The sequence below is a fragment of the Anabrus simplex genome, chromosome 1 (genome assembly GCF_040414725.1).
Source record: "Anabrus simplex isolate iqAnaSimp1 chromosome 1, ASM4041472v1, whole genome shotgun sequence".
Classification (NCBI taxonomy): Eukaryota; Metazoa; Arthropoda; class Insecta; order Orthoptera; family Tettigoniidae; genus Anabrus; species Anabrus simplex.
The window spans coordinates 539061658-539083179 of NC_090265.1; the positions used below are offsets into that span (position 1 = coordinate 539061658).

The 21522-nt window shown below is 37.6% G+C and overlaps 1 protein-coding gene across 2 annotated transcripts in view; it reads right to left on the reverse strand.

The window, feature by feature from the left end:
- The window catches only part of LOC136857100 (leukocyte receptor cluster member 8 homolog), a 297050-nt gene that overhangs the window by 45461 nt on the left and 230067 nt on the right, over window positions 1–21522 (reverse strand). For both annotated transcript variants that reach the window (XM_067135497.2, XM_067135498.2), the window contains one exon: window positions 12517–12651. In XM_067135497.2, coding sequence (XP_066991598.1) covers window positions 12517–12651 — 135 coding nt within the window. The remainder of the gene's footprint in view (window positions 1–12516; window positions 12652–21522) is intronic.

Sequence of the window (21522 nt, forward strand, 5' to 3'; positions counted from 1 at the left end):
TAGACAGAAGAGATGAGGACAGTGAGCTCTTAGCGTTTATTTGTCTTAAATTTATGAAGAGTTATCACAGATTACATCTTACAAAAATTTTGGTCATCTGCTAGAGACCTTGGCGTGGATTTAGTTGCAGATACAATGACGAGGGCAAGATTTCAAGAGATCATATCATATATTCATGCGAATGATAACAGTGCAGTGTCAAAAGAGAAGCCAGGCAGGCTACACAAAGTAAGACCTTTCATAGTAACAAGTTTCAATCTGTATATGAAGGGACTCGGGAAGTAAGTGTGGACAAGTCGGTTGTGCTATTAACCCTTTGGGGTCCAATTGATTTTCCACTTGCATCCTGCACAGGTCCAATATGACATTAGGCAAATATGGGATGGAAGTACTCACATAAGTATAAAGCTGAATTTTTACATTAATAATACGAACTGCAAATTTATTTATTATCAGTCAAGTTAACCACATTATCAGTGATATTTTTTCGAAGTATGGTACTTCCGGAAGCATTTGTTCGGGTGTAGTCCTGGGTTCCCTGGGCAGGACTCACAAAAAAATGATTTCTCCTTTCTGCCTCCTTTCACTTTCCTGTCGGAACACACAGCACAGTCCTTGGTTTTTTTGTCCTGACGAGCATCTATGATGTGTAGCTTCCCGTTCAGTCGAAGTTCTTCGTCACAGCTGCTCCGTCGGTCGCGTTTACGGGCATTTTTGTTCCTAACGTCCCCAACAAGCCCCAAAATAACTCGGTCCCTGAAAGTCTTATGATTCACCCCGGGCTTATTTTCTGCCGCTTGTTGCAAGTTATATAGGTGAAAACTGTTCACCAAAGCTACCTCCAACACCCAGAAGTACAATTTCCTCCACCATTTCAGACTTTTCACTACAAAACCATAAGATGAGCAGTAGTGATCAGCACGATCGACCCCTCGCATTTTGCCTGTGTAATCTATAATGGCAACAGGCTTCAAAATTCTTTCTTCTCCGTGCCCACTACGGTTGTGTCTGACTACCTCCACCATTGATGGGTTGTGCCATGTACTAAGAACTGACACAGTGTGCTTGTCTTTCCACGAAAATACAATGAACTTTTCTTCCTTCCACAGAGCACTAATATCATACTTCTTCAGATTTAGCCTCCTATCTTTCAGCTGAGGTGGTAGTCCCTTCCGATTCAACAGTCCCAGTTAGGTGAATTTTCCTTTTCAAGAGTTCTCTTGCCAGTTCCATATTAGTGTAAAATCGATCAGTAAACAAATGATAACCAACAGCTTGAGTAACGTGAAGAACGTCTGTCACCAGCTGTAGAACTATTCTACTGCCAAATATCAAACCAGGGAAAAGTAAACGAGCCAAAACATACAAAACATACCCATTCAATGCATCAGCAATAACACATATCCTAATCCCCCACTTCGTTGGTTTTCGTGGATTGTACATTTTGAAAAGGACATGCCCCTTGAAGCTGACAGTCGATTCGTTAACTGACAGATACTGAATTGGGCTATAAAATTCCAATAATGACTCCCCTACACATTATAAGACACTTCTAACTTTACTCGTTCTTGTTACCATTGTTGATGCACATGATTGTGGAGGGGGTGAAACATGAAAGCCCCAGAATATCTGAAGAAATCGTTTCCCAGAAAAAATGTCCTTACAGAAGGTCGATGAAGAGAGCCACAGGTCTATCTTCCATGTCATTTTCCTCCTCACTCGAAATATCATACTCAGATTCAGGAATACTAGAGGACTGACTGTACTTAAAAAGTAAAATTGCTAGATTGTGCTCCCAATCACTAGTGGACTGAGGGTACTTCTGAGTACCATGAAAAAAAAATGGGTACTTAGAATTGTTGCATTTTAAAAATATTACTTGTTTCTCTTATTTGAATGGTATTAAAAGCCTTTATGGAGATAAATTGCATTTTTTCATATTCTGTTCTTCTGGGACTCGAAGCATTAAAAAAAAAAGTTATTAGTGCCAGTCGGTTGCTGTGATACTTTACCTTCCAACAATACTAGCACAAGGAAAATTGATGGCAGTCAATAGATATAAGCAGGAAAGAATTTGCCACAAGGGGGAAAGGTGATGAGAGTAAGCTGCCAGGTGGCAAGACTGATGAAGGTCAGCCAGCTGCTCCCAGAATTCCCAGCTGTTTTGTTGTTTTTGTGTTAGTGTTTTATTTTGAGGCTATCTTCAATGAATGAGTTGTCTTTTCTGAGTGTGTTTTACTTATCGTTACGAGTTAATAGAACTCAGGATTATTGTTAAGTGTTATGGAATCTAGTGTCGAAGAAAGTTGTTGCAACCCTAAGGAGAAACCTAGATTAGGAAGGACGACTGATGTAAAGAAGAAGTTGCTGGCACACAGCCATGAGCTAGGACCAAACTGTCACTATTGTAGGTATTAGTATTTTGATGTAGTTGATGCAAGTAGTAGCACGTTTATTATAAATAAGTTTAACATCATTGGAGACCACAACTAATAAAAGTGATATCTCGGAGACCTCATTACAACATCACTGGTAAAAAAGAGATGGCCTCATAAAAAGGAGCCTATATACCATTTATATTCCTACAGCTACAAAGTAAGATGCATGAAAGACGGGTCTGATATTGAAATGCCTATTTGTTACAAAGCATTTTTGTCGCTTCATGGGATTACGCCAAAATGTGATCCAAACCCTGCAATTAATGTTGGTAACTAAAAGGCACATTACAAAAGATGCACGAGGTTCTCATGATAATAAACCTAATAAAGTAACAGAGGAGACACCAAAGGCAAAATCCACGCGCATATTTCCTCTCTGAAAGGTCACACTATAGTCTTAGTGATTCTAAAGAAAGTATAACTGCCAGAAAGAAAGTAACATGCCATGTACTCTTGAAAAATATCCTGACCACCCTACATCTTATGACACGTATAGAGAGATTTTTAATACTAAGTAACTAAGTATAACATTGGGTTTGGGTACCTTCGTACTGACTCATGTAGTACATGAAACAAATTTAGAGTCAAGGAAAGAGACCTCCAAGTGCAAATCGACAACACAAAAGAAGAAGACATTAAAACTGTACCAGATGAAATGAAACAAGTCAAAATTACCCATGAACTTTACTTAAGGAAAGCTGAAGCTTTTTATGAATGTAAAAGGTCAGCAAGAATGGCTTTCCAAAAATCTGAAAGAATAGAGGCAATATGTATGGACTTCCAAAAAATGTTACATGCCCCTAACATATCAACGAATGATGTTTACTTCAGAAGGCAATTGTCATACTACCTTTTCAACATCCATGTTCTGAGTACTCAGCAAAGTGCTTTTTACACTTATGATGGGAGTAGACAGAAAAAAGGAGCAGATGCTCAACCACTTTATTACAAATATTTTGAAACCTGAAGTGACTCCTGTGCAGGCCAAAATAAAAATTTCACCATCTTTAGGTATGCCTACTATGTAATGCATGTTTTGAAACAATTAGATTCAATAAGAATTTTTTTCCATCTGCAGGCACTCCTACACGGAGTTTGACCGAAATATGGGATTAATAAACCAAAAGTCCTATGCTGAAGTGCCTGACGACTGGGATAGTGTTACTGTGAGTTCTAGAGCCAAACAAAGCCCTTTTGAGGTTGTAAAATGCAATGAAAACATTTTAAAAGGGGTTTACAATTTTTTTTCAAGAAGCTTAACTTTGGAAATAAGTGCCCTTTGAAATCCAGACCTGTTAAAGAAATGTGTGTAAATAAGGATGAGCCTCAGTTCATCACAGAGAGTCGTACAACAGAGCACTTTCAAAAATTAACTTCATTGAAGCAAAACAGGATCCAAGCAAAAAAAAAAAAAACCTAAAGGAAGAAAACCATCCAAACTTCCCCGCAAACCCATTGAAATGATACAAGCCCTTGATATTCAACCTGAAGATCTTTATAGAAGCCGCTTACCTGTATCCAATGCCAAATTTGAGGATTTGCAGGAGCTTAAGAAGTTTATTTCTACCGAAGCACAATACTTCTATGACAGCATTATGACAACTGGTAACAATGTTTGTGTTGACAATGATGACTAAATTGATGATTTTTGGTGAGTTTATTTTCAACCTAACCAAACTTTGTGTAAACTATTGTGACCTAATCTACTGTAACTTCTAGAACAAATCTGTAGCCTTGTGTTATACATAATATTATTGTGTAGTAGTAATCCAATGTTGCTGTTTTTAGTTTTACACTAAAACTATTAACTTTTTGCTAGGCTGCACAGTTAAAAGTAGACTAATACTTGTTTTTGTTTCCAGCCAAAGTGCAATGCGAAAATAGAAGCATGCCATGCGAGGACAACCTTTTAACTCAACTTGATAACAACTTTGCTATGACAACTCGAGTATTGACTGATTAATTGATTGAAATATTTCAGACTCAACTAATAACTCAATTTAAGACTTAACTGAACCTTAAAAGTGAAATTAAAAAGAGAATAATGTTTGAAAAACTTTAGTGAAATGACATCTTGGTCCGATGGTTTGAGTAAAACTTGTCTACTATTTATCCCTCTCACAATATGTATTAAGGCGACATCTATATATAAAATAAGAGTTTTGTCTGTACATTGCTGAGAATTTGAAAAAAATTGTATTTCTGTATTGGCCATGTCCATAGTAACAAGGAAATGCACTTTTTACTTTTCCGTAATTTCTGTCTGCCTGTATGAATGTATGTATGTATGTACACGCATCACGAGAAAACAGCTGAAGAGAATTTAATGAAAATCGGTATGTGAAGTCTGGGGATGAGCCACTACAATTTAGGCTATAAATCATTTTACTCACGCTGAGTGAAATGGTAGCTTAGGGGAAGGCCTGAAATTTAATTCTCAAATATTTATGTTATTAGTGGTCCTATCGATAAATACTACATAGCTAAAGTTATATAGAAATACATTTCCGATCATTTATGTCATACATTGTTACCGTACTGGCTTTGGTAACACAGATATTCATGAATTTGTATTTTTGTTGCGAAGTCCATAACAACGCCGAGCAACGAGAAAATAGGTTAGCAGAATTTAATGAAAGTCGGTACATAGAGTCGGGGAATAAGAAATTACAGTCTAAGTTATAAACAATTTTATTCGCCCTGTATGAAATTGTAGTTTAGGGGAAGGTGCCTAAAATTTAATTTTTAAATACCTATGTTATTGTTCCTATTGAAAAGTACTACACAACAACAGTTCTAGAGAATACAATTTCCGATTACTTACGTTTTATTCGATTTTACCGTACCGACTATGATAAGAGTGGTATTTCAGAGTCGGAAGAAAACTAAATGTGAAGGCCTACAATATTGAAAGCACATAACATTGATCAACAATAACATTACATTGACCATTGTTTGTGGTGATGTTCTTTGTCTCTTATGCTGCCGCTCAACTCTGATAGATGGGATTACTGCTGCATACCGAGTATAACAGCGTGACTGAATATTGGCGGGAAATAGCTGGGTAGTTAGAAAACTTTTTTCTTTAGCATGTCATTCCTCTGGTTCATACAGTTTCTGATACCGTACTGCTGGTACGTAACTCACTGTTTCATCATAGTATTCCAGCTATTCGATCCCTACTCTGATTAGCTGTCTTTATGAGCAGTGTGCACTTTAAGGCAGAGGTTCACTTAGTAGTAGTAGTAGTAGTAGTAGTAGTAGTAGTAGTATGACCTGGTCTAGAATTACAATTTAGATATATTCCAAATTATAGCACTACAATTCACTAAATAAAACAAAATTCAACCCTGAAAAGAACCGTTTCTTAAAAAAGAGCTTCTTCCTCTTCGCTTTTATTAACTTCATTAATTTTATTCAAAATTAGCAGTGAAGAGGAGGGTTTCTCCTCTGATTTGCGAGGAAAAAATTGCCTCCGAGTCAGATAGATTTTTCCGCCGCCAGTGGTAGTGAATTGAGATTTTCCGACTCATAGGGTACTTCTAGGAAACAGATTAGAAGGGCATAGTTTTTGCCCTAGGACTTTCCAATTTAGACCCCATCCCTCCCTCACCCAGAAAAACACTAAGAGTGTTCACGGATCACAGCTGTCTGCGGCTCGGTCATTCCAGCTCTGAAACTATTTTGGACTGTTAGATCTGCAGCGTAGTACTTTTCGTTAAAAGTGAGAAAATGTGTGGTTTTTCATTTGATCGAGCATTTCATATGAAAGCATTGCTTTTAATTGTGCTATTCCTACTGACGTCATTGTAATGACCAATGTTCATGTCAGTTGGGAAGACCACTAGGACAGCCTTTATGAGGATGTAAAAAGGCAGGTGGAGAGTGAGTGTCTGCCATTATAATGCAATTCCTCAACCTGATAGTGACCGATGGTAGGAAAGCGGGCCTACAATTACAATGAAAATTCCCTAAAGCAGTCTTCATATGAGAAAAGACGTTTGGTGGTTTCTCCGTCGTGTTTACAGGGTAACGTTAAGAGCTATGCAATTTAATACAGTCTTTCTCACAACGTGTACTCAGCCTAACCTACAATTCTGTATACAATGAAGAATGCCGTAGCAAAGCACGGGTACATCAGCTAGTTCCGGAGATAAAAATCAATATTTTGGTCATTTTGGCGAACTTTTTTTAATGACTGAAATTGAGGATTGAGTTTTTTCTTTCTAGTCACAAAATTATTCCATTGAATTCAAACAATTTATTACTTTAATAATGTTTTGTTTGCCAGTCTGCACACAGCAGAAATTGGTGTGGCATCTGCTGAACTGCTTTGTTAGGTAATTATGTCATTGTCATGTTTCCATTCAATCAAATATGCCTGTTCTTTGCAATTACGCATCCATGGGATGGGCCAAAAGCCCCACCCCCGATATATTTATACAGAATTCAGCTGTAAGATCTACCATATTTCTGAATGAATTTATAAAGCCTGTTACGGACTAATATTTCAGTACTCTACTGTCATTGAGCAACATCGTATGGTTGTACTGGTATTCCTGATTGTACTACAATAGTGCCGACAACTAAGTTTTGTTATTGTATGCTTAATTTTTGAGTTCTGTGGTGGTAGCCAGTCTGTTTACTTTTGTGAAGTACGTGCGCTAGTAACCTCTTGTAGTTGCGTATCAAGATACTATTATTACTGAATTGTATTGGTATATGTATCAACAGCTACATTAGGAAACCTGCGTATGGAATTATTGACTGCTGAATTTTTTCAAGTAGTAGGGATTTTTAAGTCCAAAATTTTAGAACATAAAAATTACACAAACTTTAGTACGATATACTCCTTATATAAATTATGTACAGAAAAATCGATATGCAATGTTTTTTAAAGAGGTATTATATACCTAATTGCAAATTTTCATTAACATGTTAATTATATTTCATGAAAAAAAATTCAAACAAAATTTCAAAAAAATTATTTTGGAAAAACTACTAATTGCAATGAAAGAAATGTTCATGATCTCTTATTTAGGTGACATTCCCAAGAAGTTTCATAAAAATCCATGCATTAGGTAAAAATACACTATGTGATCAAAAGTATCTGGACACTGGCTGAACATGACGCACAAGTTCGTAGCGCCCACCATCCGTAATGCTGGAATTCAATATGGTGTTGGTCCACCCTTAGCCTTGATGACAGCTTCCACTCTCGCAGGCATATGTTCAATCAGGTGCTGGAAGGTTGCTTGGGGAATGGCAGCCCATTCTTCACAGAGCGCTGCACTGAGGAGAGGGAGCGATGTCGGTTGGTGAGGCCTGGCACGAAGTTGACATTCCAAAACATCCCAAAGGTGTTCTACAGGATTCAGGTTGGGACTCTGTGCAGGCCAGTCCATGACGGGGATGTTATTGTCATGTAATCACTCCGCCACAGGCCATGCATTATGAACAGGTGCTTGATAGTGTTGAAAGATGCAATCGCCATCCCCAAAGTGCTCTTCAACAGTGGGAAACAAGAAGGTGCTTAGAACATCAATGTAGGCCTGTGCTGTGATAGTGCCATGTCCGTAAAATTCAACTTGTAGCTCTGTGCTCTTAAGCCTATAATTCGTCTAAGGTAGGTATATCGAGATGCAGCAATTGTCACAGATACCATTAGCACTGGTTTTCTGTCAAGTTTTTTGAATCATTAGCAACTGGTTTTCTGTTTAGTTTATTGAATCAGAATCCCAAGCTTTTAACTACTTTCAAAAGAGTGGAAATTGACATATCAGGAAAATCCGCCATATTTTATAACAGTTTCTTGCGGAGGCTTTTAATTGTGGGAAATACCTTATTCATATAAAAATCGCGTATATTTCTTCGTATTGTGCCCGAGTAAAATCGAGATGGATTTTCGGACGCCACGGTCTCACACACTGCTTCTTTCTTGACCTGGATGACGTACACCGTATTTCCATCATTTTCCTTTGAAGCGGCTCCTACTCTCTTCATGGACGACAGCGATAATCCAACACAGTCTGCCACTTTCTGATACACAGGGAACCTCTTGTCCCCTACTTCCCCCCCAAACCCGCCTCACTTTGAAAGAAAAAATTGCATTCAAAATTATTGCAACCTCACCCTCTGGTAATGGCGGTCTCGGAAGCATCTTGAAGTGACGTAGCCAACATGAGAACATAGGACAATTGAAAATAGCTCGCAGACAAACCAAGGTTTCGGATATTCCATTTCACAACTGCCTGGGGAGAATGTACACGGTAACACTGCGCTCGATTTCTCCACATTGATGAATTACAGTCTTCAGCATACACTTCCCCACTGTACTCCAGGTTTCCAAACCAGCTGTTGCAACAATTATAACCGTCTTCAACGATATAGTCACTGGTTTCCCATGTTGCACAATCATTGTTGCTAGGTTTTCATACTCAAAAGTTATACATACAAAATTACGTACTTATTCAATATTCCATAACTAATTCTTCCTATAATATTATTCCGTTACATCCTAATTTACCAAATTCACATGATTTTCACTACTTTATATAACTACATTTTATACAAAAATTTCCTAACCTAAAATCAGAAGTTCGTCATTTACGAACATTTCCTAACCTAAAATCAGTGATCGGAGCCGTAAAAAGTACGGTATGAACAAGCTAACACATCTCTCATAATAAACAGCATATAACGTGTCCCTGCAAAGGAAAAGGTAAGTATGACCAAGCGTCGGGACAGTAACTACTGTATAAGTGCGATCCCATATGGGGGCGCGTGTATGTGTATAATTCGTAATGACCAACACGACCCCACATGGGGTCGCAATATTTTACCTAATACACATATGTTAACCTAATATATCATAAATACCTCCTCAATTCAGTGATCATTTGTTTGGTTAAGCCTGTGAATGTTTTGGCACCAGGGAGTAACTTTATATATTAGCTCACGGCATTAGAAGGCAATCCTATGAAATTCGGTCTGGCACTAGTGTTAAAAAACGATTGTCAATATGGGCCTCAAATGTCATTCGTTTATTCATCGTAGAAACTAGCGCACACAGAGCAGTTACACCAGTGTAAATCTCCATGCTGCAAATATATCCCGTAGTGGCTTCGTGTACCATCCGTACTAATATACCATAACGGGTTAAGTTTTCCAGAATTGTAGGGCCTAAATCTAAACCTACCACGCCAAGGGGATCATGGATTCATCAAGAGAAAGCTGTGGTATATGTTTTTAAAAAGATATAAACTTAGTAAATAGTCCAAAACAGGCCTTACGTTGTAGTCTGTTTAAATCGTGATCACCAGTTAACTCTAGAACTACGGACCGTCTTTCTGGTAGTGCGATCATCTTTGACAGACTGTGCCTTTCTTCTGCCATAGATTTATAACTGGATGCCAGATAGCAATAATATAGATACCAGTTAAATAGTGATACTTTTATCTTCACTTTTGAAAGCCTTTGAAAAACAAGCAACGGTATGGAGGAGTTTATTTAGCTGTAGAAGTGAAAGTACTTTCATATGTTCTTACAATCAAGATGGCAGCCCGCTTTGTTGACTATTCTGAAATCGAGCGCTTGATTTCCGAAGATCTTAGTGACAATACTGATGGTGACAGCGATTATTGTATTAATTCCGATGAGGCAATTATTCCTGAAAGCAGTGAAAGTGACAGCAAAGTACGAGGTGCCTCGGAAGTAATGGAAAATTCTGATAACCGGAATGATGTTCAAATCGGTGCAGGTTATATTATTATTGGCAATACGTCAATATTTGAAGAACCCAGTGAACGGATAAGTGTGAACTGTTATTTGTATACATTGTTATGAATACTTTGATTGCAACACCCTAAAAAAAAAAAAAAAAACTGCCCTAAGAAAACTAAGATAAGCTGTAGGTCAAACTTCATGAAAAGAACTCAAAATCAGTTTCCGAGAAAAAAATGTGTTACTTAGCTTTTGAAATGAAAAGTGAAGAATTGCGTGGGGAAAATGTAAGAACAAACCTGTGTATTTCAGAATATGATGTTTCAGTAATAAATTATCTATCAGATTTTATTTTCTTAGAGCAAAATATTTCGACAATTGTTATAAAAAAAAAAAAAAAAAAATTGTATATTTCGATAGTTAGAAATCTTGACAATTTTTAAAATTATTTCTGACATCTTCATGTAGATCAATCTTTCAGCTTTCTATTGGTGTATAATACGGATTTATTGGGAATAACGTGAGTTTACAGGCATGATTTTATTTTCATAGTGTATATTAAGGAAAATAACTGCAGCATTTGACAGACAAACCTGCAGCAGTTCTAGGGTTACATTATCACTGAAATGCAAAAATTTCCACATCTGTTCAACACAATGTTCGCTCATAACTTAAGCAAAACGTGGCATGTCAAATTATTTGTTCTCCAATAGTGCCTTGTAGTGCCCTTCCTAACTTGGCCCACTGAAATTATTAGAGCCAAGAACTTCATTTCCACTGCATTTATATTTTTCCATTTCAGGGATTTGGGAGAGGTTTTTATACTTCCCAGAACTTTGTTCATAATAGAGATTTGATTACTCCACAAGTAGCTGAAACACATCATCGCCAAGGAAAGGATCTACCTCTGGGATACTCATGCGATTATTGGCCGTATAAGTGAGGCAAGTAAAAGCTGTAAATGTTTCAAAGTTTTTATTTTCATCCTATCAAGGACCTAGATTTTTTTTCTTCACAAGTTGCTTTATGTTGCACTGACACGGATAGGTCTCATGGCAATGATGGGACAGGAAAGGGCTAGGAGTGGGAAGGAAGCGACTGTGGCCTTGATTAAGGTATAGTTCCAGCATTTGCCTGGTGTGAAAACGGAAAATCACGGAAGATCATCTTCAGGGCTGCTGACAGTGGGGTTCAAATCCACCATCTCCCGAATGCAAGAGTAATAAATAAGTTACAAGAGTTTGAGCAAAATGACTTCGATAATGTTATGAGATGGACAGTAGGCAATGGTATGATGATAAACAGGGATAAAAGTCAGGTTGTGAGTTTCACAAATAGGAAAAGTCCTCTCAGTTTTAATTACTGGATTGATGGGGTGTAAGTTCCATTTGGGGATCATTGTAAATACCTAGGTATTAATATAAGGAAAGATCTTCATTGCGGTAATCACATAAATATGATTGTAAATAAAGGGTACAGATCTCTGCATCTGGTTATGAGGGTATTTAGGGGTTGTAGTAAGGATGTAAAGGAGAGAACATATTTGTCTCTGGTGATACCCCAGCTAGAGTATGGTTCCAGTGTATGGGACCCTCACCAGGATTACTTGATTCAGAAACTGGAAAAAAACCAAAGAAAAGCAGCTCGATTTGTTCTGGGCGATTTCCGACAAAAGAGTAGCGTTACAAAAATGTTGTAAAGTTTGGACTGGGAAGACTTGGGAGAAAGGAGACGAGCTGTTCGACTAAGTTGTATGTTCCGAGCTGTCAGTGGAGAGATGGCATGGAAGGACATCAGTAGAGGAATAAGTTTGAGTGGTGTCTTTATTAGTAGGAAAGATCGCAATATGAAGATAAAGTTGGAATTCAAGAGGACAAATTGGGGCAAATATTCGTATATAGGAAGGGGAGTTAGGGATTGGAATAACTTACCAAGGGAGATGTTCAATAAATTTCCAATTTCTTTGCAATCATTTAAGAAAAGGCTAGGAAAACAACAGATAGGGAATCTGCCACCTGGGCGACTGCCCTAAATGCAAATCAGTAGTGATTGATTGATGCAAGCTCACAGCTGTGTGACCATAACAGCATGGCCAACTCTCTCAGTACCTAGAAAATCGTTTACTAAGCAGGAAGTCTGCAGGCGAGGTGTTCGTTAAGATAGGTTTTACCGTATTTGGTACTTTCACCATTATTAATTTCCTCCTCCTACCATGGCAGGAAAAACAAATCCTGATACAGTATTGCTGTGTTTTACTATGCAATAAGAGTCACGATTATATTGTGAATTCCCAATTAGTGAAATTTCACTGTACTTACATAATGCTACTATACATAACTTCTGTGTGCACACTTACCGTCAGGTCCTGCCTGATGGATTTCATTTGATCACAAGCGTAACGATAATCCTGGACTTTCACCCAGCGTTCCTTCACTTTTGAAAGAGCTGTCTTAAGGATATCTAGAGGGCGTACTACAGAAGCATCAGGAGCCTGGAACACATAAGAACATTCCATTACTTTTCAATCAAAGGAATTATACCAACAGTAAAGGAATCAAAGTGTCAATATATATTTTCTGCTGCAGAAGAATCATAATGACACCACATTCATTTAGCTAGATTGAAACAAAAAAAGTCATTTCAGCACAAAGCATGTTGCCTCTCAAAAAACTGGCACAGACAAGGTTATCCAAGGTCTACAGAGATAATGCTTGGATCAAGGATACGTATTACTTAACAAGAATGGCACTGTCCCAATGTTGTGTCATAATTAACACACTGAGTTCCAGACCATTCGGTACCCCTCACTTCGAAAAACGCAAGATTTTTACGACTATATCAAGTCATTTTGTGCAAAATTTCTGCAAAGATATTCGAAAACCCATTACTATGAACATTAAAGATTCAGAAGTTAAGAATTTCGCGTCAAAAGCAATATTTATGTTTTCTAAATTTATTTGAAAAATGTCAAATAAGCCTAATACGCAAACTTGCAATTTATAGACTTTTTCTTCTATGGCACACTCAATTTCGTCTTCTGTTTGAAAAACTCTCATATGCGACATAATTATGAATACATAGGGGTGAATAACATGGGAACTCATGGAAAACAATTGCTGTAACTTCCATCAAGATGGCAATTGCAATATGATACTGTGTGCCATATTTCCTAATAATTTTCTAACTAGTTGACAGATCGGAACACAAGTCAGCAACATTAAAGATAAATGACCAGTGGACATATCTGGAAAGCCAAATGCTGGTCCTCGTCATACACATGAACTCGCACACAGGAAACCAGTCCCCAACCTATACTTGGGCATGGGATGTGTGAGAACTTTAAATGGCATAAGTATAGGTAGAGTGTAAGCTTCAGTACATTACTAGTTAACTCATCCTGAGGTGGTGCAGCTCATTTCAGGTACATCCCCAATGGAAGTGAGCTGCATGTACTATTTTAGTCACATACTAGCCCTCTTGTCATTCTTAAATCTATGACAATATTGAGAATTGAATCCAAGCCTATGATGACGGCAGCAATAGCGCTACCTATTAATCTAAGGATGCGGACAGTATCTTAATAGAAAGGACCCAAAATGGTTGTTAACTACCACATATTCTCATCAATTTAGTAATTTATACGGCAGAGTAAAACATTTTTTGTAGAGGCCTCAAAAATAACAGAAACCAGGTTGGTGAGTGAAAGAGCAACAGTCATCGATTATGTGTGATATGGTAGACTATTCTAAATTCCAGATTATCCCTGTCAGCAGTAGAATTTTAAACAAATAACATGAAAACCACGTTGCTAAAGGGTCAAATCACTGACCAGCGAGGAACTGCTTCGGGTAATGGAACAGACGATATCCGGTTGGCGTAAGGTCCGGGCTGTATGGTGGGTGGTACATTTGCTCCCATCCAAAAGATCGGATTAACTCAAGTCTGAGCAGCAGAATGAGGTTGTGCACTGTTATGCAGTAAATGACTCCAGATGACAATAGACCATGTCGTTTATTCTGTACAGCATGGCAATGAATGCCCACAGCTAACACGTTTCTTGCTGTAAAAAATTAAATCGCACTATACGGGATGCTCAATTATCTGAAACATTTCAACCGCCCAGGCCGAACCATACACAATGATGTTACGACTGCAACTGGTGTCGTCTCATGCCCAAGGCATGCCAGGAGACAGCGCACGAGCACATTTCGACAGGAGCACCAACTTAACAAAGCTACAGCCGATCAGACCTTAGTTAAAAAATAACCATTGTATATCAATATAACTGCAATAGCAGACTCCAGGAACCCAAACCTGGGATCACAAACACGGCAATATCACTTCAAGTAATTTGGCGAAATTATCAGCAACACTGGCAACAAAAGCAGTGCAGAAAAATGACAAACCCTTCACAATCACCTGAAATATCTACAACAAGAAATAACTTTCCACCAAAGCCAACTACAGTCACTACCACAGTCATCCTCCCTGAAGTACTCTATGTGATTGAGACATCACCATTAATGATCTATATCGAAGTCATCGATGAAGTGTTATGGCAGATACTGATGAAATATTCGGACCTGGTGCCGACAGATCAAGGCATCAGAGAAGAAATGAATGACTACTTCAATGCTTTATTAAATGGAGCAAGTCTTGGAAATGATGACACTGAAAATTGCAGTTTCAAGGCAAGTGATGGAGCACATCATCAGTTAACATGGTTAGAAGTGGAGTCTGGGCTGAAGAAAGTGAGAAATATAAGTCCCCAGGGTTAGATGACCTCACTGCTGACAATGATAAAGGCAGCCGGATCACAAGGCATACAATGATTGTATAGGGTACCCTGTCACCTGGAAAGAACAGGATACCAGAGGACTGGATGAAAGGTATCATTGTCCCCCTGTATAAAAAGGGAAACAGGAAGAAATGTGAAAATTAGAGAGGTATCACTCTAATTTCTCACTCAAACTTCTGGAGAAGATAATTGTCAGAAGAATCAGTAATACAGTAAAATCTTTATTGGAGGAGTAGCAACATGGCTTCAGGAAGAGTCAAAGCACTACAGACCTCATATTTGCTGTCAGAATGCTAACAAAGAGACACTGGGAATATGGAAAGAACTTAGTGATGGTTTTTATGGACGCCGAGAAGAGCTACGAAAGTGTGCCTAAGATAATCTGGGAATGCCTAGAAGGTATAAGTGTGCCAAACTTCCTGACTGATAAATTAAAATTGCTCCATCAAAAAAGCTTTAGCTGTGTTGAAGTAATGGATGGAAGATCAGACTGGTTTGAAATCAAAAGAATAGTCCAGCAGGGAAGTGCCTTGTCAATACTCCTGTTCATCATAATGGATCAGGTTATAAAACCCATCAAAAAACATTGCAAAAAGCCTAATACTCTAATATTTGCAGATGTTGATCTGATATGAGGAGAAAAAGAAACAGAAGTACAAGGAAAACTAAATGTTTTAAGTACCTAGTTTTAAGAATATGGACTTAATATCAGTAAAATAAAAACTATTGAAATGACTATCATTAAGAAAGGCACAGATTCAAACTTTTTTTTCTGGAGGGAACTCTGTTACAATCTGTCTCTAACTTCATTCTAACTTCAAATACCTTGGAAGTATCATTTCAAAAGATAACACAATGAAACAAGAAATAAGACTCAGAAAGCTTCTCAATTTCATTTTCAAGTGAGAAATCTACTGTGGATTGATATCTCTGAAAGCAAAACTGACCATGTTTCATACCTACTTCATTCCAACTCTCACCCATGGACTAAAAACATGTACCCTGCATGATAAGGTTAATAGTAAAATCCAGTCAACAGAAATGAAATTCATCAGAACAATGAACCAAATGACCAAGAAAGACAAGATTAGAAATGAAGCAACGGGAAGGAGGCTGGCATCAAAATACCTGTTACGAAGCTTTTAGGAAGATGCAGGCTACAATGGTTTGGACATATGACGATAGACAGAACGAGAACAGCAAGGAATTACCTTGACAGAGAAGTGAAAGGGGAGAGAGGCCAGTAGGGAGGCCAAGGAATTGATGTACAGACACTGTGAAATCAGAGGTCAGCACAAGGAATTTCAAGTGGGAGGACATGCAGAACAGAAACTGTACTATGACGGGAAGAAATGGCGAGCGCTTGTACTCCACACCCAGGAAGCTGGAAAATTATGAAGTTTCATACTGGAAGTTTTCTTGTGCACCCTTCATGTCTTTTCCCTAATCATGGTTTACTTTCAGTACTACTACTAATACTACTACTACTACCATGATTCTTTCTTCATTAAGCTTGACTAAGGAGCGCAGCTGAACTTGTTTAGCTGATGTTGTCTTTTTCATCTCACCAAATAACTTCCATCATCGGTGTGGTTTTTCTTGCGATCTTCTGACCAGGTTTCGTTGATGGTAGTGCTTGGATATTCTGCAAAGCGGTGATTGTCGAGTAATTTTCTGAAGTTAGATCTGTCTTACAATGTCATCTGGGATGCCTATTTCCTGAAGATATTTTCCAACTTGGAGTCACTGATAGGGCAACATTCAGAATTATTTTGGTTAATTTCTGATTACTAGAGTTTGTGATTTTTAGCATTTGCGATAAATGCGAAATATGTCGAAACTTTGTCAGTGTATGTGCCTTCATCTCATATGACCCGTACGGGTGGTTTTTAGCGATTTCGACTTCGCGATAAAATGCGAAATTTGTTCAAAATGCAAAATTATACAATTTATGCAAAATAGATGCGAACTCTGTTTTATACGAAATAAACGTATATTTTTAAAAAGTATGCATTTTTCTTAAAAATAAGATATAAATGTTATTTATTTCAGGAGAAATAATTATTACGGCGCCCACTGCGATCGTAAAGCGGTAACATGCTTTGACGGACACTTCCGTCTTGGTGCATGGAACATCTATAAGTTCATTATCGCAGTTAGCTGGTCGGAGAGATTTATTCTCTTTGTTTCGCAGCCTAACCGATTGATGTCAGATGATACCTGAAGCTATTTTCTCTGTGTAAAAAGTAACTCGGAGCTGAAATACGGAAAATAAAAAGCACCTCATTTTGCCGCTCGTTGTAAACAATCATGGCGGCATCCATGAGCGGCATGGATGAGTTTATTCGTAACTGGCTTGAAAATAGTGATGTTGAAAGTGGAAAAGATTCTCTGGAGAGTGAAAATTCTTCATCTTCAAATGACAGTGATGAAAGTGATTCCGAGATGATAGCGCCAATTGAAACTACGTGACAAAACCAGAATGCAACAAGAGCGAGTCAGAAGTCTACTTTTTTTTTGCTAGTGGCTTTACGTCGCACCGACACAGATAGATCTTACATAAAAATCAGCTTCATGGTCCGTATCGCACTTCAATAGATTCACAATTAAGTATTTCTTTATTTTCCACCTAGTCGATACGGCGACAATGGGACAGGAAAGGCCTAGGAATGGGAAGGAAGCGGCCGTGGCGTTAATTACGGTACAGTCGCAGCACTTGCCTAGTGTGAAAATGGGAAACCACGGAAAATCATCTTCAGGGCTGCCGACAGTGGGGTTCGAACCCACTATCTCCTGGATGAGCTCACAGCTGCGCGCTCCTAACCGCACGGCCAACTGAACCGTTGAGAAGTCTAGTAAAATGATACTTGGAATTATGATCTTGTTGACAATAATGTAACATCTAAACCAGTTTTTGAAATTCACTCTATAGTGAGGAGGGGGTGGGGTAATAATCCGAAAGAAATGGACTTAAGGAATGAATATCTAAACCCACAGTTCTAGGATCACGTTACTAAGGAAACCAATACCTATGCCTCTACATTTCTTGCTAATTTATCTGCTTCCCTTGAAACCAGTAATACGAACAAAAACATTGGTTTCCTGTTACTATAGACGAGCTAAAAGCTCACTTTGCTTTGTGTATTCTTATGTAGCCTATGTGATTAATCAAATTTATGTTAAAGTGACGAAAAAATAAATAGTATGTAAGGGAATATTTCCTTTCACAAGTAATGGCAGGCCAAAGGGTTAAATCATTCAATGTGTGGAATTCCTTTCACTGGCTAAAGAGCACTGCAAAGACCAGTCAATCAAACAGCAAATACACTTTCAAGCACCACGTTCATTCTCTTTGTGTGTTGACCCTTGATCTTAGTCGGTTATTCTCGACATTGGTGTTGAGTAGTAGTTCCGTTTAAATGTACGGTAGCGATTTATTTTATTGTCTGTTAGTCATGTGTCGAAGAGAAGTAACGATCAAACAGCATGCCGAAAGTCACAAATCGGGACATATTTATGTAAGGATACAGATGGCCTATATTGATGTGCCGACTCTGCAACCAAAACCTTGAAGAAGAAAAAATGTTTTGCAGGCTTTCCTTTGCCTTGGCAGCACTTCTGTGCATTTGGGCCTCTACGAACAGTGTCGATGTAGAGTTTTTTTTAGCAAGTACAACATAATTGTAACTGATAGGCGGTCTCAAATGAAGGAGGACACCTTTTAAATAATTGGCATGTTGTACTTAAATCATCATTGAAATTCCTCTTCCTTGTAGGTGTGTTGTACTGTGATAAATAAATAAGTTCAGAATAGTATTTTTCACTTTGAAATTGTGTTTGTAAATTTGAAAATAAGCATATTCCTGTGTGTTCGTTAATACTTCTTGCAGTCTTATGTTGATGTTTGTCTTATTTTCCATAGTGAATTCAAAACTGCATGACTAGCAATGTGTGATTAAACAGCATGATTTTACTCCCAACTGTTGTGCGTGCAATTTAGCAAATTTTGCCTATTTTTAACCATTTTGCTACAAAATGCTAAATTTGAGAAGTTTAGATGCTACAATACGCTAAATTTGAAAATCAAAACGCTAAATCACCGATTTTTAAATGTTATAAACCACGAACTCTACTGATTACTCATTCTGAAAATATGTCGTTAAAATTTCAAACATATTTTCCTAAATGTGTCTGAGATTTTCTCCGAGTGTTGGAGGTCATAAGATTTCCTTATCATCCAGATTCCCCTTGTACAGACGGGTCCAAACATTTTCCACAAGATTTTCCTTTCTTGCTTTTCTACATCTTTAATCAATGATCTGCCCCCAATGATCAGTGTTTCAGATGCATATAGTGCTTCAGGCTTGATTACATTGTTTTAATGCCTTAATTTTGCATTTCAGGATATGAATTTTTTATTATTATATCTGTTCCAAGCGAGTCTGTATGCTCTTTATTATTATTATTATTATTATTGTAATAAAACATCAATACGGACACACAGATTATTACTCCTGAAGAACAGTACCATTGTGAACAATGCATTATTGTATACACTGTACTCATTTCAAAAGGACAAGAGAAAAATTAAAGAACATGCATTCGTCACAGTAAGTGTTTAAATTTACTCTGAAAGTGGTTTCTTAAAAGCTGGATATAGTGAGGTATGTCTGCAAAAACCCATACCTTCCTTTCAAAGTCTGCAGAATTAACCTTTTTGCTGCTGAATTCTCGGAGAGGCTGGTATGACCCGAGTGCTGGATTTTTTCAGCCAACAACCTCATCAAATATTATTGCCAATTTAAACATAAATACAAGCATTAACTACAGAATAATATTTTGAGACGATATTTTAACTCACCAGTTTGTTCCTACAGTGTTGGAGACAGTTCATGTTTGGAATCCAGGGTTCGATTCCACAAGAGGTGGCAAAAATTACGTCCATTAGGAAGATACTTAGAAATTTTCATTTGCATTATGAGCTATGCCTACTATACTTATGCACAATACCACACCATATACACAACTAACAGCAGAAAGATAAATTAACCACTCAATATTGATAAATGTAAGGTGGAACTTGTCATAAACTTAGCATCAACTGCCTGTTTATAAAATCTGTTTGTTTTGTCCGCTACCCTTGCTGAAGGCTCTTCATTCAAAAATATCCCGAAATAATCCAATTCAGGGCATTCAGGGGTCAAATTATTATTTAACATAGCTAGGTTTGGCGCTTGAAATGTGTGCACCTTTGGCGTAAACTCACCGTCCAACCACGTGGGCAGGCGCCATTTCCTCTCTCAAACAGCAAATCATCAACTCTATCAACATTATCACCACTCCGTATCACTTCACTGATGTCCTCAGTATCAATTCCGTCACTGTAGAAATTCACATCAGAATCTCCTCTAAAAGTGTAAGATTTCCTTCGGACGCATCTTATGTTCGTACGCGGCAGCCATCATTCAAACACTATGTTTACAATTGTGACAAAAGAAAAACGATTTCCTGCAAAACTACTCACGGAAATAATATAAACTACTTAGTTTAAAGTGTGGCTAATAGACGGCAGAAGCATATAATACAGTTATAAGGCAGATCAAGTATATTCAACCGCAGCAGTGACGGCACATATTTCATCCTCTCTTAATGAACTAAATGGAAACAAAAATGAAATATTTACTCTTAACGAATTTGAAAATGAAGTGAAAAAACAAATATTTTATGAAGACGAGATATACACAAACTCATCAAAAGGGAACATAAGTCCCCTCAGTGGCAACACTTGAAATTTATATGCACTTGACTAATCCAGTCTCACACGAAGTGAATGGTGAGATCATTAGTATTCTTGTCATTGGCTAGTATGAATTAGTTTCCAGCATGCCGAGGTTCCGTCATAGGTCAGAGAGATTGCTGAACTCGGCAAGGATGTGGAAATTAATGAAAACTTAATATTTATGTAAGAGATTTGCAAGTGTGAGATATTTATTAAAAACAGGGAGGAGTATTTGTTAAAAACAGTAAAGTCCATTATAGCAAGAATTCATAACGGTGAAAAATTTACTCGCTATAGCGGACTGTTATATCAGAGTTTTCCGTAAAAGTCAGGGAAAAACCAATACACATTAAAATCAGTATGAAACGACAATCAGTTTGTTCAAAATTTGAGTTTTCGTGGATGATATCTGCACTATGGCTTACTCACTTGTTATTTTACAAACTTCGATACTACATGAAAGTGTACATTTAATTTCATTCTGAAAAAATTATATCATCACTCAAGAGGTTTCTGTGGCAAAAGTATCGGTTCTCTTATTCAAACAGCGTCACCTAACATAAGCATATATGTCTCATGAAAACATATTTCAAGCACCTACAGAGAAATGAAAACCTCCTCGCTATAAATTTATATGGGAACAGCCTTTGAGATTTGACCAGATGCGAGAAAATATAAACTTTCTTCTGAAATCAGTGATGCACTGTGCTATATCTCGAGGTGCATCACATTCTTAGTTAATTTCAGCATATAACATGAAAATTAAGCAATCGTTTACTTCAGCC